Genomic DNA, 16,753 nt, shown 5'->3' on the forward strand with positions numbered 1-16,753 from the left:
CCTATCACAGAGGCTGCCGCACAAACCAGCTGCTACAACTGCAGCATTTCCCAGTGCCACATGTACTGACATACCTTACTGAGGACATGGATGATGCCATTGCTGGCAGGGATGTCACTGACTACAACACTTGCATTCTGGATGGTCAATACCTGCACAAGAACCAGAGGGAGAAGTGAAAGGATTAGGAAGTGCCAAACAAGCTCAAAACAAATATGTTGTTCATTCAAGGCTGCACATGGTTAATCTTGGTACTGTTTTTGAAAGATGCATGCATTTGAGGGCACCAGTGTCCCACCCAGGCTCCCCACGGGATACAGCAGCCCCTCAGCAGTTAAATTTGAGATTGGTACAGGAGCCTTAAGGAAGAAACCCTTACACCACTCGTGGTGTTTATCTGCCATCTGGTCTGAGGGTTGAGAGTGGGTAATTCTGGCCCATCGTGCTTTTTGAGATTTTCAGAGGTGAAGACACCTTCAAGGAAGTGGGCTCTGAGGGGAACAAAATCAGATAAAGAAAAGATTAGGGAACTGTTGGTAATGACAGGGAGATAAAACCATACCACCCAATGTTCACATCTCTCGTGGGAAGTAGTTTAGCATGCGGAGAGAACAATGGAGAGAATTGATCTGATGCCATCTGACTGGGAAAATCTCTCTGCAAATACATGAAAAATAAACCTACTTCCCATGGTCTGTGGTCTGTTTTGTTTTAAAAGGCTACTTAATTTTTGCCTGGTAGATATTTAAATTTGCTTCTATAGATATTTCCTTATTGCACAAGTAAAAAAAATCCATCTGATGGCTCTGTTACTATTTTTTGACCCAGTAAAGCGAAGGCAGGAGGCTCCTCATACCTGACTAAAAATGGCAGCATGTAAGGGGTCAACCAGAAATCTTTGTCAGCCTTGCTCAAGTTCTTGATAGCTGCCTCTGATGGCACCAGGACAGTGACATTGGCTCCTGCTGGGATGCTGAAGAGAGATTTCTGTTGTCCAAAGCACAAAGATGAACAAATAAGACACGCCACTGCCACATCTACAGTGCCAAATACACCCAACAGCCATCCTGCTCTTGCAGTCACGTGAAAGGGATATGAAGGAACAGTCTCCTGGGCTCTCCTGGGCATGGCAGTCAATGGTTTAGCCTCAACAGCTGACACCTGGGTGCCAAGGGAAAACCTACTGCTTTAAGCTCTACCTTCCCAATTCAGTTTTCCTTCAAACACATTCAATCATATCCATAAATCCTTTTTGAATCCCCAACATCAGTCCCTGGGGGAGTGATCAAGACAACTGCTGGCAGAAGCAATTTTGTTTGCAGCAGGTCAGGTGAGCTAAAGCTCAAGTTAGAGGCTGTCCATCATAGTGTTTCCACAGACCTGATGCAGTCTGTGGAGGGTCTCTCTTATTCCCACACTAGAGACAGGAAAGCAGCAATGAGAAAAGGAACAAATATGCAGTTTAATGTCCCAAAGGATGTTCTTCTGAAAAAAAAAAGCATTATAATGCTACCCCTGCTTTCCCTTCTGTGCTGTTTTTTGATGGCCAGGAGCTACAGATGGTACAACCATGAAAATTAAATGTAACACAGCCCCAGCTTCCTCTTGTGAGAGAAACAAAGCCCCCAAGACACACTCATGACCCTCATTCTACCACGAACTCCACAGTTTTTCTACATGCTTGCTCTGTAATAATTTCTCCTTTGCTTTGTTTTGTTTTCTCTAATGTAAAAGATAAATGGAGTTGCTTGTCCTCTGACTGACTCATTCACAGAGCTCACCTCTCCAGAACTTACCCATGTGGGTGTACCATGGTTTCTCTTACCTTAACCCAGTCGTAGAAACCTGCAAAGTGGGAATTCCTGGCCAGCTCCTTTCAGACAGAAACAACAGAAGAGTTACCTCTGCTGAGCACAGGGTACAGCACTGGGGGACTCAGGGTGGGGGAAAGGAGCCCTTTGCAATATCAAATCTGGCAACAATGACTTTGACATTCTTCTCACTTCACAACTGTTACAGGCTCCGTGTATTGTGAGGAGAGATGGGCGCTTCTAAAACCAAACCTTAGCCATTAAACTATATATTTCCAAATAAGCATACTCTTTTCAACTCATCTGCAATTCATCCATGTGTATCAGGGACAAAAGATTGAATGGCCTTTGATATTTCCAATGACAGAAAATGGGCCTGAAAGCTGTGACCTGAAAAACTTTCCAAATAACAAAGGAAAGATGACTTATTGCACAGGACAGGTGCTCCCTGCACAGGGGTGAAGCAGCTTAGAAATTATGGTTTTACTGGCAGTAATTAGTCCTGGCATCACTTCTGTCCCTGTGGCCTTGGAATACACTTGGGCTTCACACTGGGGCTGGTAGAAGGAGTCAACTCAGGTAAAAGGGAAAAGTAAAGAGAGAGCAGAACCAGTTCTCTCCAGTCTCAAAAAGGCCTCAGACATTTGCTCTTTACTAACTTTTAGAACGTCCCCATAGCATGTCATGCCATCCCCAACATAGCCTTCAGAGCAAACACAGGATCTCTCTCCTCCACCAAGAGGTACACACGTAGCCTGCAAGGAAAGGACAAAGAAATTAGAGAGCAAACACAGGTTATGTAGTGTTATATCTATCTCAGAATTGAATTCTGGCCTTCCAAGGGCTGGGCTAGAGTAGCACCCACAAACACCTTTCACCTGCTGCCTTTATGGTGGCACTGAGTGTTTCCCTCACGCAGCTAAGCCTAGGTGATTGCTTTGGTTGTGTGAACCCACAAAAATCAGAGGATCCATGTTTGGAGCACAGCAGGGCAGGCCAGTAAGGTGAATAACATAAACCTTTGCAATTCTCTCAATGCCATGGCTGCTGCAAAACCTGTCAGTGAGCAGGTGAGCCTCCCCTGCCACGCCAGCCTGAGGACAGCTCTGTAGCTACTCACCAGGTCATGGCAGCCACCATTGTCCATGAGGCATGGGTTGATGGCATCACAGCTGTGGCCATCGCCAGCATAACCCCTCTTGCAGACACACTTGCTCTGCAAGAAAGAGGTGTTTCAGTTTTATAGACTTCCCAGAGCACCCTCATTTACTATCCAAAAAATGTCTAAGGCAGCAAAACTTATCCTTAAAATATTTTCCTAAGTTTTCTTCCTGGTCCCTCAAGACCTGGAAATGTGGAGTTCTTTCCTTAGCAGAGCATCATCCTCTATCACAGCACACAAGCTGCCTAGTTACTCAAGCACATTGATCCCTTGCATTGCTTGGCTGTCGGGATCACTTGAAGATGATGGTTCCCTCCTTTATTTCCAGGTTTTCAGGGAATGACATAGACTTTGTGAATGGCAGAAAGAGGAGTTCATTTCAAAGCTTCCTGCTTTCAAGGTGTCTAGGAGAGCATTTGCACATCTCACCTCACTAAAATCTGCCATGGCTTTTGTGCCTTTTTTCAGCACATTGTGCAATGCTCCCCATGTTCAGTGGGGAGAAGCAGCACCCTGAGAATTCTTCTCTCATGTGCACCCTCCTCCTACCTCAGCATGCATTGCTCTTGGCCCAGACTGAACAGCTGCACATGCTTTTCAGTGCTGTGGTCTGGGGACAGGGGGATGCAGCAACTGGCGCCTTAGATCAAACTGTGTTGCAGAGTGTAGTCCTGTCCCTTTGCTGCACAAGTCCCAGAGTTGAGCAGCAGTCCTGAACACACCAGTGCCCCTCACATGCAAGAGCACTGTGATGCTGTAGCTGCAGCTGGTGTTTCTGGCAGCGGTCAAAGCAAGCTTGGCTGCTGGCCAGCCCAATTTCTGCCTCTGGCAATCCAAGGCCACCTCAGAGCAGCTGAGGGAGTGACAATTCCACCTCCAGGCTGCTTAGTTTGGCTCATACCTGTCCAGGCCCAATGTAAACGCAGTCGGCGTTGAGATGGCAGTTCCCTCTGCTCTCCAGCATGCAGTTGTCTATGGGCACACAATCCTTGCCATCCCCAGTCCAGCCCACATTGCACTGGCAGCTGGCAGTGCCAGGGCCTGTACTGGTGCACAGGGCCTTCAGGAGAAGGGAGAGAGATGGAATTACACTCAGCAGAAGGGAGAGAGTGCAATGAAAGTACAGCAACAAATTTCCTTCCGCACACTGTGGAGAATTTCTGACTGACCAACTCTGATTCCAGCACTGGGGATGGAGAGTGGAAGCATCTTCTCCAGAAAAATCATAGAAAACTTCATAATAAAGTGATTCTGGAGACATTTTGTGTTTTAAGAGAGGTAGACACTTATGTCTAAGGTGGCTCAGAACTCACAGGACATTCATTATCATCATGTAAAGCTCTCCCATTACACAATAAGTATTCCCTGAAGAGGAGTACCACATCTCCTTCCTGGATGTCTGGAATGGAATCAATGATAGATGGCAAACCTCTCTCAGGAAAAGACCTTCTCTGTACCCAGTGCCATCCTATTTTCTTGTTTATGGCCCAATATCTTCTTCTGACTGCAGGGTCTAATTTATGATGAGATCTGACCCTTTGACAGTAATTTCCAATATGAAGCACCACAGTCTTTAAATGTAGTTTTGATGGTTACTGGGAATATGAGTTGGATCTCACAGTTCAGCTACAGAGAAAGTAACACGTTAGAAGAGCCTGAGGGGAGTATCATTGCAAACCAAAAATTGTCTGTACAGATAATTTGTGTGGCTGATAAAATATCTGGTATGAACCAGCCAAACTATCCTTGGAGTGTCACATTTTGGCATCAACCCAAATGATTCACATCTTTACAATGGCTATGCCAAGGCACTTGTTATTGCACCTCATCTGACAGACAGGAAAAACTAGCACAAAAAATCTGTAACAGTCCCAAGAATCCTGGATCCCTGCCCTGACTGAGAGGATCTGCCTCTCCACGCTTCACAGTCTGACCCCACTTACATTCTGTGAACAACCTCCCCGTTCTGGCTGAATGCACAGGTTGATGGGCTGGCAGGAAAACCCATCCCCTTCGTATCCATCCAAGCAGATGCACCTTAAAAGTACAAACACAAAAGGGACACAGGTAGAGCAGTCCCTCCGGCAAGCAAGATTTATTACTAACAGGTTGGCTCAGTTACTCAAACAGTCTTGTGCACCAAGTACACAGACACACACACAGAGCCACAGGGCTGGAGGCCATGTGCCCGTACAATGGCAACGGGCCCTGAACATGCCAGAGACTGACCTTGCTGTGTCATTGAGGCTGCAGACAGCGTGCTGGTGGCAGTACTGGGACAGCTCACTCAGGCCACAGTTCTTGGATGTCTTGTCACAGAATTTCCCAGTATAGCCTTCCTTGCAGGACCAGGACTGACACACCCCCCCACTGCCAGGCCTGTTGTCACAGACACCATGGACACAGCCACAATCTGTCAAGGACATGCAGTAAGATCAGTCAGTACAAAAAGTCCAGAATCCACCACAGTTGTAGATTCCCAACTTTCCTTCACAATCTCCTGTGTCACCAACTAACCATTCCACTTTTTTGTTTGTTTGTTTGTTTGTTTTTTGATAGAGGGATGTCTGCTAAGAGACATCCATCACAAATCAAGCCTGGCCAGGGAACAGAAACTGTGACTGCCTGGGTCCAAGTTTTCTATAGGCTGTAAGAACAGACTCAAATTTAGGCTATCAAGCTCAAGGTCATTGTCAACTGTCTTTTGTTTCCTAACAGGAGACATCTAAATTAGGCTGATGTTTCCAAAACATATTAAATGTGTTTTCTCCACTGTTGTTTGAAGCGACACACATTATGGCATTTTTGTTACTTCTTTCATGATGCTGGTCTATGCCAGAAGGGAATCCAATATACATGAATTTGCACCATTATCCTTGTTCTAAATTTTCTTTCAGTCTTTCCATCAGAGTTACTAACCTTCATCACAGTTCTCTCCGTGCTTGTTTGGGTTTGCACAGATGTGGCAGGCTGTGCCTTTGAAACCTTCAAAGCAGTGACAGTTGCCATTCCCTTGAATGCCATCGCTGCACTGGAAGGAAAACAAGAGAGAAACCAAAGTGATTGAAACTCAGAGAAATGCCAAGGCATTGATATCCATCAAAGGCACTTTGATACTGTCAGTTACAAACAAGACTTTGAAGAGTGGTGGAAGTAATATATGGTCCCACACAGCCAGAGCTGTGCCCAACAGCCATGACCTAATTCACACTAAATATGTGCCATTCTCTCTGGATTTTCTGCTATCACCCATGTGGGCTTATCCCTGGAGCACCAACTCTGAATTAGACTTATCTCAAACTACACTCTCCAACCACCCTGATGCACCTGCTCACTGCAGTGCAGAAGGTTCCTCCACACTTACATTTCCCCGGCCATAGCATGGACTAGAAAATCCCCCTGGGCATGGCATGCAGTCTGGACCAAAGAACCCTTTGCAACATCCAGGTTTCTAAAAAAAAAAAAAAAAAGCAAAATTGGTAAGGTATGATATGACTTAACAAAAACTTGCTGGAGTATTCCTGTGCTCCTAATTCTCAAATTCTGCTCCTTTTTTCTGCCATGGAAGGAAACAGAATATTGTATTTAGCATCTGTGTTTCTTAGGAGCTCCTGCACTTAAATTATTTTTTAACAATGACCTTCTTCCTGCTCACAACCAATTCTTAGAACAAACCATTATTTTCTGCTTGTTCTGTGACTTCAACACACAGGATGCATGTTTATTATGAACTTTAAATTCTTTAATAGCACTGGTCCACTCACTCTTACTTTATCCTTGCCCAGGACTGCCTTCCCGTGGAGGGATGCAGCAGTCCTGGATTGCAGGCCTTGTCATGACTGACCAAAGGAAGAACAATCATAATGTAAACAATCAGCAGTATTTAATGAAATACCCACAGATCATTCCATAGAGTTGGCACTGTGAGAGCTCAGGAGCTGCAGACAAACATGACGTCCATAAATTCACTCACGAACCATCTGACAGTGGTTCATAAACAGGATGCAACCACTTCACAGCTTTCAGCACTTTCCCTGTGCTCAGCTTCCTTTGGGAGAAATGCTAAAGCTGGGACACTCCAGTTAACACTGCACCATCATGGCTTCCTACAGCTTGGCTGGTCACAACAGGGATGCTTTATTTTATTTATTTATTGCACTCAAGTTTAACTGAGCTGCCTTCTAACATTTGCAGTAGGTTGGTACACTGTGTTCTCTTGGACAAAGGAAAAGCAGGTAGCTTGTTTATGTGATGGTCCTGGGGACAGCTTTCCTTTTGCTCCCACCCAGCCCTCTCAACTCAGAGTCAGAGCTCCTCTTGGTGAAGGAGAAGCAGAGCTGAACTCCTTTCAGAGGGAATGTGTTCCTCCAGGACACTCACCGTGAAGGTTTGATTGCAGTACTTGGCACACCCCTTCTTCAGGACGTTCAGGCCCTGTGGATCATGGATGTAAACACATTCCTTTGGGGAGAGTGTTGGTTCCTGCACAAACAAAACAAGCCATCAGCACTGTCACCTCCCCCTTTGCTCTTTTTGCTGCGGAGAGCAACTGTGCCTATCTCTGAGCTGGGGAAGTTCACTGAGGAGCCAAGGTGAACAGCAGAGAGCTGTGGCAGGCCTAGGATGAACCAAGGCACACAGTGGCCTCCTCTTGCTCCCAAGAGTCCCCACGCCTGAGCCAAGGTGCTGCCCTTTAATTCTAACAATAGTATCTGTGATAAGGGAGACAGCAAGCACAGGGGGAGGAAGGGAGGGAGAGGAGACAAGGGGGAGATAAGGGTGGCAGGGAGGAGAAACAGAGGGTAAGAAAGAGGGGAGGAAAGAGATAAGAGAGGGGAGAGAATGGGGCATAGAAAGAGTAAGGAGAGAATGAGAGAGCGAGGGATGGAAGGAAAAAGACAAAGGTGAGATGAAGAGAGGAAGATGTAGGAGAAAGGGTTGCAAATAACATTGGAACAATGCTCAGTGACCTGTCTTGGAGTTGGGCACAGGTTGAACTGGGCCCCAGGTGATTCCGACTTTGCCAGCCTCAATTAGAGAGGAAAATGGGCAACTGGTGATTTTGCAGATCTCTACTTCAGACATCCATGCTGAGACAGCATTAGCAAATTGTCCTGAAAGTCAGATCTCTCAGAGGACACCCAAGAGTTTAAGGGTGGTGAGCATCCCTCTGGCTTTCACAAACAACGTCTTGGGTCAGGCCTTCACGTTGCAGTTTCCTGGAACTTGCTGTTCTGCTAACCTCAGCATGGGATAACAAACAGCAGCACTCCTCCTTCCTCCACCTTCAGCTAGCTCTGCTTGTCTCTGAATCAACAGGGTGCACAGGCCAGGAACAAACACTTTCTCACCCTCTGCAGAGCAGAAAGGTTGTTGTGATTCTCTGGCTGTTATATAAGCAGAGCCAGTACTGGGTGGTACCTGTGGAATCAGGTTTGCTTCTGAGACTCTGGAGGAGCTGGCAAACCCTGCATGTGAACAGGAAAGCTCTGCCTGAGGCAGAGCAGAAGTGCTAAAACTGCAAGACTACAATTTCATTTAGACCAGAATTTCTCACTGTGCTCCACATTGATTCAGCAAGCAGACTCCAGAATAAGAGAGTTCACCGAGCAGTTAGTGGGCAGCAGTCTGGGATCACAAAGCTTGGATACATACCCTCTAACAAGCCTCTCTACTGGCTGCCTTTCCTGCTCCCTATTTGAAAGTGGCTTGAGTTAGAAACATCACTGCGTCTGTCATAATGCAAAGAAATTACAGAAATAACTACAAATGTTTACCATTTCCTTGCTGCCAGGTGGGCAAATGCTGTTGTTGAGGGCCTCACAATCCACACAAGAGCCCTGTTAAGAAAAGAAGACGCAAAAATGTAATCTTCTCAAAGGAACCTCTTCCCCGTGCCAAGAATGCTACAGAGCTACTGTTCCCAGTACATATATGTAAAACCTCACAGCATATATCTGAAATATTTAACTGCTATTAGCTTCCACACTCTGAAATGTCCCAAGTTTATCACTTAAATAAAATTTCTCATGTGTCTCAAGGACATGCTTTCAACCTGCCTGAAGCTGGGGTCTGTCTTCACTCTCTGAGTTTCTCTGTCACTAGACATCCTGTTAGGCTGGAAAGCACTTTGGCCATCCAAGCAGCAAGACTCACTGAACCACCAAGTTATGTGGACACTCTGGCCCCTTGGGATTCACTGTGTCCCTCCAAACCTCTTGGTATTCAGAGCCTCATTTCCTTTCCCCTGTAACCTACCAATGATCAAACTGGGGAGCAAGCACCTCAGATAAAGTGTAGGAAACAGTTCATGTGGGAATACTGCTCAGCCTTTGTAGGTCCTGCTACTGAATGCCCGCTTCCTGTCCAGGCTATAGGACTCCAGAGGTGGGAACAAAGCACTGTCAACTGAGTTAGCAACTCTAGTGGGAAGAAGAACATGTAAAGGAAAAGGCAAATGTACTTTGAAATCAAAGGTAGGATGGGTGCACGGAAAGAACAACAACCTACAGGGAACATTTGCTGACTAGCAGGAAAGCAGTGCCAAATGCAAGCAGAAGAAACACTGATAGTGCTGCCAAAGTTCACACCAGTGTTCACACAACACTCAGACAGACCACATTTCCCAAAAGCAGTTTACACAGCCTGTTTTTGGCCCTCCAGGTGAGTGTGGGAGCACAGCAAGTGCCAGCTGTGCTGGAACATGAGAATGGGAGAAGTTGACTTACCATCACAATCTTATGTTGCTCTTCATTGCATCTGTGAGGCAAAATGGGAACAATTGAAGGAGGGATGAAGATGCCATCCAAAGTATGAATAATACCATTTGAAGCCACAATGTCTCGCATATTTAAGGGGATCCCTGATTCATCCATCAGAATTCTTCCCTGATGCAGAAACACAATTTTAGCCCGTTAGACAGGATCAACTACATAAAGCCGGTGTGGAAACAGATGGCTCACAACATCAAGGGCAACCACACTAAGCCTCTTAGTGGAGTCACAGATTGGATAAGAAGCAAACTAATTAAATGGTCTCATTTAAGTCTAGTTTTTTAAGCAGAGGAGGAAGCAGAGACTGGCTGAAATCACATTGTCCAGAACTACATGCAGACCTTCTACCACAGAAGGGTTTGCCCTAAAGGGTTTTGATTCACACTTACGTCTGCACTAATGTTGATGGTAAGCATCTGGTTAGCCATTGTAACGATGTGTGGCATCATTATCAGTTTCTCTACAGTCACCTGAAATAAAACACAAGGTGGTGGTACCATGAAAAAGCAGGGTCATTTCAGTGCAGCCTACAGAATCCTTCCTGACTCCTGCCGCTTGAAAAACTTCTCAAGAGGACTTAACATTTACATTTCATGAAATACCTTAAAAACAAACAATGGGTCAGAGGGTAATCCAGGACTTTGTGTGAACTGTTTGCAGAAGCACAAACACAGCAGTGCTGGTGGCAGCTGCCTTGGTTTTCATTCCTTGTTTAGGTAACTATCCAGCACAGCTGAAATCAAGTCTCTCTAAGTGTCTCTTACTAACACAGCTGCAAGTAGGGTCAGACTAATAATGGTTTTTTCTAGGACATAGTCAATAAACAATGAAAGTTCAGCCAGAAGCAAAATAGAGAACATATTTTGACTAAAAAAATAAGCTTAAAGGCAGAAAAAAAAATTGTAAACTGCAGCTACTGTACTCAGAAACGTAATGATTTGAATAGACAGTTCTGAGAACCAGGACAAGTGTGATTTTTGTGTCCTGCAGCAAATTCTGCTGGACAATATTTTCATTGTAAAGGCCATCCAACTAGGGAGCACCAACACTCCAGAAAACTCAGAGTTTCTTGATGGAGAGCACAGCTGTCCCTTTTGGCAACTCCTTTCATGGCAAACATTTTGCCTCATCAGATCCCGAGTCTCATCTCTGCTTCTCCAGGGGAAATCCAAGAAGCAGCAACTGAAGTCATCAACACTGGGACCTCTATGCCAGACAAAAGAGTTGCTAAGGTGTTGGTCTGAAGGAGGTCTGGGGTTAGAGCTGCCTGCCTTACCGCTGCTGAAGTGTAGATGTGATGTTTCACCAGTTCCTGAAGCTTATTTATGCCCTAAGAAGAGAACAGGAGAATTAGATACCCCTTCAATGCTCAGCAGTAAGAGGAGGCAATTACATTTTCTTCTAATCAGTGGTTGATAATGCCAAAGCCTATATCAGTGAATTCACTTGGTGAATAAGTTCCTTCATTTTCCCCTGCCCAAAGCTGGGGTGAGGAATGAAAGCCAAAAACCAGATTTAAGCAATCTGGCTGACCATATTTCTCACTGAAAGTTCCCACTCTCAGCACCCACTTCTCTCCTAGAGCCTTACAGAAACAAAGACATGGTTTAGCCAGCCCCAGGAAGAACAACTTTCAGCAGTGACCAGATCCATTACACAAAGTCATTCCAGCCCAGCCCTGTGCAACTCAGCCAGCTCAGGATGTCTTACAGTACAATGGGCTCCCACCTCTGTGAAAAGATAAATGAGCCTTCCATCTCTCAGCTTATCCACACCATCATTGCTGGGTACAAAGACAGTGAAGGGGCCTGGTCCATCCAGTATTGCAGGCAGGCCACAGTTCTGCAAAAACAACAGAAGATTTCATCATGGATCTAACATGGGTTACTGAGGGGGCTCCACCAGGAAGTGAGAGGAAATATTAAACAACTCACTAAAGGCAGAGCTGTTGTAAAGCAAAATGTGCAAGAGGCAACTGGACACCAGGGGCAGGTGTGTGATATAACAGAAGTGAAACTGCCACAAAACCACAGCTGGGACAATGGAGCCACTGGTGGGAATGCAGCAAATATGAATAAGGGAGCCCTGGGCTAATGCTCCCTGCATGCTTTAAACACACAGAGACTAAACTGTGGTCAAGAACTAAACATGCTTTGGGGAACAACTCTCCAGGGACAAAGGGGAAGGGGACATGGGGAGGAAGATGGGAAAGAAGCATGTACCCTTGTTGCTTGTGCCAGATCCCCTAAAGATGTGAAAACTCCATTCTTTTCCATTGCATTTGCTTAGGTAAAGTAAGAAAATAAAAAGAAAAAATGACACAGAATAAAACATCCAGAAAGAAAGCCAAACCACTGAGATGTATTTAAATGCTATTCAAAATTGCACCCACATCAGCAGCAGGTTTTGTACAGCAGCAATTCCACAGCCTTCTGGGAAGACACAAACTTGCTTACCTCAAGTATAGTTTCAAACCTACTGAAGATCTCCATCGAAGCAAGGATCTCACCAATGGTTTTCTGCAAGAAGATACAAAAAGGAAAAGCATGGCTGGGGCTGAAGACATGCTTGAATGCCCAGCTTTGCATATAAAGATCTGCAGGAGACCATCATCCTCAAAGAGAGGGGCACAATCTAATGATTATTTATTCTCATTTAACATACAGACAATGTTTTGATTATAATTTCAAAATCCACTACAGATGGATTAAAGAAAATCTTCATCTGAATATTATGTGAAAAATGCTTTTCAATACTTGTCCTGTAACGTACATATTCTGTAAGATACAGCTGAAGAAGAGCTCATTTGCTATGATTTTATTAATGAAAGTAGAATTCTTTTCTCATCCAAGCTGTAAAAAGCATAATTGCAAGATTTTTATCTGGCTAATGCAGTACTATTAGCTACTTTTAAAGGTATTTTAATAATACCTAATAGGCCTTATCAGGGCTGAAAACAAAATAAATAGACTTTTCCCTTTAAAAAAAGCCTCACTGATTTGGAAGATTAATGATGAAAATAGTGTTTTATAAAATGTTTATTCTGCTGTCCCATAAGAAATATGAATGCTTCTGTACCTGTGGGTTTCTGAGGTTGTCAGTGCTGGTTTTTTTCCTGAGGCTGTTGACAATATGCATGATGCCATTGGCTGCTGGGAGATTTGATTGCAAGATGTTGTACAGTTCCCCTGGCAGGTCTTGATACCGGAAAGATTTGATGTATGTCTGAGTAATAATAATTATAATAAAAGGTTATTTCCTTGTTGTACATCTCTGTAACCATGATACAGCTATAAATCAGTCCTACCAAGGGGTAGGCACAGCCAGAGTTAGTCTTGAAAAAGTAAATGTAAGGGAGGGTGTGGGTGTAAGACAAGCACCCCATCCTACTTGAGTTTGGGTGATATTTTGATCCTGAGTGGTGTTTTTAAGCCTAAATTTGGAAAAGAAAAAAAGACCTCACCTGGGACACCCTGCCCCAGAATTAAGTTTCCTTGATCACAGCCCTGGATCACAAAAGGATGCCCTGGCCACCACACAGCTGATTTGGAGGCAATCCTGGAAATACATCTCTGACTGCAGCTTTTATTGACTCACTGTGCCTACTAGGAGTCTTCACAACAAAGCCAGAGGAGTCAGGCTCACTGAATTTCAAGGCATGTGTCTGGTCCTTCCACTTTGTATGGACCCATGCACTGAAGCCTGGTGTGTGAGGGTGTCCCAGGGTTAACCTACAAACTAAGCATCCAAGTCTTCGTGCTGCAGTCATGACTCAAATTCAGGGAAGCACAGCTTTCCTGTACTTTTCATTTTACCATGTGCATTTTTAATTGCTCCTCCCTGCCCTAAACTTCAGTTCACATCACTCCAGACTCTGAAACAAAGGAAGGGGAGAGCAGACTTCCCAGATCAAAAGGGCCCTGAGTAAACAAACAGGAAAGAATTTTAAAAGGAGCATTGACACACTCAGTTCGGATTCCCCTGCTCCCAGTGGTGCTTTGTCCTTTTGATGTATTATGACCTAGACCTCAAGGCCAAGGCTGGATTCTCAGAGAGGAAACACAGGGCTCTCCCCCTTGGCCACCTGTGAGCTTACATGCAGGAAAGGTGCAAGATGGAGAGAGAGAGAGCAGTGGATACCAGGAAATGTGAGTCAATTGGAAAAAAAGAGCCTTCCATATCAGAACACAACAATGAAAAATTCTTTGCTAGGAAGACTAAGGAAAATAAAATAGAAAGAGGGGAAAAGAGAAACTAGAAGAGGAAATATTCAGTGTGTGGCTGTGTCTGACCACACAAATTCCAAGGGAGCATTCAGTTTGAAGGGAGACTGTTGCCTCTTCCATGTCAGCCACATGAATATTGTAGCTGCTGACCGTGTAGGGTAAAGGTCTCTTCTCCAGACCATAGTGCATATAGAGCGCATGGAAAGACCATTCACATGTCAGATTCTTCGTTGCCTGTGAGACAGGAGACGTGGTTGCTTGGGGTGTCTGGTCTTAAATCACCTTGCTATAGACTGCACAAAGGAGCTCCTTGTTTTGATCACAGAAAAAGGTTTTCTGGTGAAGAAAGCCCACCAAGGAAACCATGCCCAAGCTCCAGCCTGTTCCTGTGTGAAAACAGGCCCAGGCCTTCGGGAGATTCCTTACTTGGCTAGTGAATGTCAGCTGATGTCCTGACAAGGTCCACATAGTCTTGGCTTTTATCATGTCTTCTATCATGTGCAGACCAGGAACAATGTGCATTCTGCACAACTGCTCAGCAGTGGTGTCCTTTGGGGAGGAAAGCCCACACAAAAAAGAAAAATGACACGTTTTTTCAAAAACTTCATTTACCACAACACCACCTTTCTCTCAGCTAACACACACATAGAAATTCTTAGCATACAAGACTGAGCTTTCCTCTTCTTTTTGATTCACTGGAGTGGCGCTCTGGCATAACCCTTCTGTTTGTGTACACATCCAAGAGGGAGACTGATTAATCTGCAAGTAACTTTAGAGAAATCCCCTAGACAGAAACCTATTGGACTTGGACAAATTAAAAATCATCCTTGCATGCTCCATATTATAAAATTTGCTGAAGCTCCTTGAGTGCAATCTTTGTCTATGATGGACAACATAGGTGATCTAATCTACTGAAATTACATTTAGTTTCTTCTTTTCTTCTCTGGGCTTACCATCAACGGTATTTTTTAGAACAATCTTCTGTCAACACTGATTTAGGTGGAACTGATCCTTGTGGGAACAGGTAGACTAGGTAACTTAGGGGCCTCTCCTGATACATTTTCTATGGATCCTGAAGTTACTATTTTTGACCAAAGGTTGAAATTCCAACACTTTGTAATACTTGGCCCCTCTTAAAAATCACACCCTCAGGAGGTAAAAAGCCACTCAATGTTCTAAGAATAGTCATACATAAGAGGTTTGAGTTTTGCAAGAAGAATGGCCAGAAAGTCTTATACTTCCTGACATTAAAAACAAAAAATGACCAAACTCTGTCAGTATTGAAGAAAGAAATAGAGGTTTTTAAAATAATGTGAGGGATGTAGCATCCTCTATAAGACTGCAACTTAACCAGACAATGAAAAGTATTCCCAAGAGATGATTTCTATAAATAGTGCACACCAAAGTTCCTCTCTTGTGTCAATCAGGCTGCAGAGCTGAAGCGGGAAAGAACCTTAAGAAAAAATTTGCTAAAACCAAGAACACTTACGTTGAATTCCATTCTATCAAGAATGGGAAGAAGGGATGGTACAAAGACTGTGAAGGGCCCATATTTAGTCAGCAATGTTGAGCACCCAGATGCTGTAAGAAGAGGATTAGGCAGTGACTGTTTAACTGCAGCAATAAATATTCTTGTTTACAGCACAATTCAATCTACACATTATCAGCCTGGTACAAGCAACAAATATTTATTTACAAAGAAGGAGAGGGAATTTGGCTACCCTGTCCCCAGCTTGCTCCATCCCCCCAGCAAAATAAAAAAGCATTTACCAAACATTTTCTTGGCGACGTTTAGCTTCCTAGTAAACCTTCCTCGCAAATTGTGCTGATTTATCTCACCCAAGAGATCTTTATAGCAACTTCTCCCATCTCCAATCTCCCCTTCTTTACACACACAGCTATGAGACAAGGATGAAACATAACAAACCATTATAAATCACTTTGCAACATATTCAACAATTGCCAAGTAGAACAACATGTCAGTATCTACACTTGAAAGGCCAATCTCAGCTCTAAGATCTTAGAACCATAAAATGGTTTGGGCTGGAAGGAACCTTAAAGATCACTTAGTTCAAAGCCCCCCTGCCATAGGCAGCGACACCTTCCCGTAGACCAGGTTGCTCAGGGCCCCACCAACCTGGCCTTGAACTCTTCCAGGGATGCAGGTAAGGGCTGAGTAACTTCTACCTAAACTGAGTGACAGGAGAAAAGATGCACATTTCTGCCAGGCAAGCCAAATTTTATCTACCCAAAGAGAATGGAGATGCTTTCTCAGATACAAACAGCATAAGGATTGTCTGCTCTAGAGTTCAGGATACAGATTGCCACAATATAATTATCGACACCTTTCTAATTAGATATTTAGTCAGTTGTAGTAATTTCAGCATCTGAAAATCTGAGGTAATGCATAAAACCCACAGGCTAAGTGACGATCTAGCAAACAACTCCTATGTGACTCCTTGGCTTCAGTGAGAAGCCAGCCCAAGCACATCAGCTAGCTACAGTTTGTCTGGAGCTCACTGAGCGGCCCAGACAGGTTAATGACTTTTCCAGAAAAGCTTATCTACATGTGAAAATCTCTGTCCTGGTTCACACGGATTTGTAGTCATCACTCAGAGACTACCAAAGACGTTTTTTCCCGTTTGGGCTTTGTCCAAGTATCAACTCTGCTCTTTCTGTTTCAGCCATGCAAAGACATGTGACACAGGGAGGAATTTGACATCTCTCCAGCCTCAGAGGGCTCAGTGCCAGCTGCTGGGGAACAGATCTGTAAGGTAGGGA

The 16,753-nt window shown here is 44.4% G+C and overlaps 1 protein-coding gene across 2 annotated transcripts in view; it reads right to left on the reverse strand.

The window, feature by feature from the left end:
* The window catches only part of STAB1 (stabilin 1), a 52,743-nt gene that overhangs the window by 21,808 nt on the left and 14,182 nt on the right, over window positions 1-16,753 (reverse strand). For both annotated transcript variants that reach the window (XM_066195735.1, XM_066195736.1), the window contains 22 exons: window positions 15,743-15,870; window positions 15,462-15,553; window positions 14,399-14,521; window positions 12,825-12,971; window positions 12,203-12,265; window positions 11,475-11,588; window positions 11,023-11,076; window positions 10,136-10,216; window positions 9,702-9,860; window positions 8,751-8,813; window positions 7,354-7,455; window positions 6,338-6,424; window positions 5,893-6,004; window positions 5,203-5,386; window positions 4,917-5,010; window positions 3,875-4,033; window positions 2,932-3,027; window positions 2,471-2,566; window positions 1,826-1,873; window positions 857-987; window positions 380-491; window positions 75-152 (listed from right to left, as the gene is read on the reverse strand). In XM_066195735.1, the coding sequence (XP_066051832.1) occupies window positions 75-152; window positions 380-491; window positions 857-987; window positions 1,826-1,873; window positions 2,471-2,566; window positions 2,932-3,027; window positions 3,875-4,033; window positions 4,917-5,010; window positions 5,203-5,386; window positions 5,893-6,004; window positions 6,338-6,424; window positions 7,354-7,455; window positions 8,751-8,813; window positions 9,702-9,860; window positions 10,136-10,216; window positions 11,023-11,076; window positions 11,475-11,588; window positions 12,203-12,265; window positions 12,825-12,971; window positions 14,399-14,521; window positions 15,462-15,553; window positions 15,743-15,870 (2,323 nt within the window). The remainder of the gene's footprint in view (window positions 1-74; window positions 153-379; window positions 492-856; window positions 988-1,825; window positions 1,874-2,470; window positions 2,567-2,931; window positions 3,028-3,874; window positions 4,034-4,916; window positions 5,011-5,202; window positions 5,387-5,892; window positions 6,005-6,337; window positions 6,425-7,353; window positions 7,456-8,750; window positions 8,814-9,701; window positions 9,861-10,135; window positions 10,217-11,022; window positions 11,077-11,474; window positions 11,589-12,202; window positions 12,266-12,824; window positions 12,972-14,398; window positions 14,522-15,461; window positions 15,554-15,742; window positions 15,871-16,753) is intronic.

This window comes from Chamaea fasciata, unplaced genomic scaffold (genome assembly GCF_029207755.1).
Source record: "Chamaea fasciata isolate MVZ Bird 193981 ecotype frontalis unplaced genomic scaffold, bChaFas1.0.hap1 SCAF_13, whole genome shotgun sequence".
Classification (NCBI taxonomy): domain Eukaryota; kingdom Metazoa; phylum Chordata; class Aves; order Passeriformes; family Sylviidae; genus Chamaea; species Chamaea fasciata.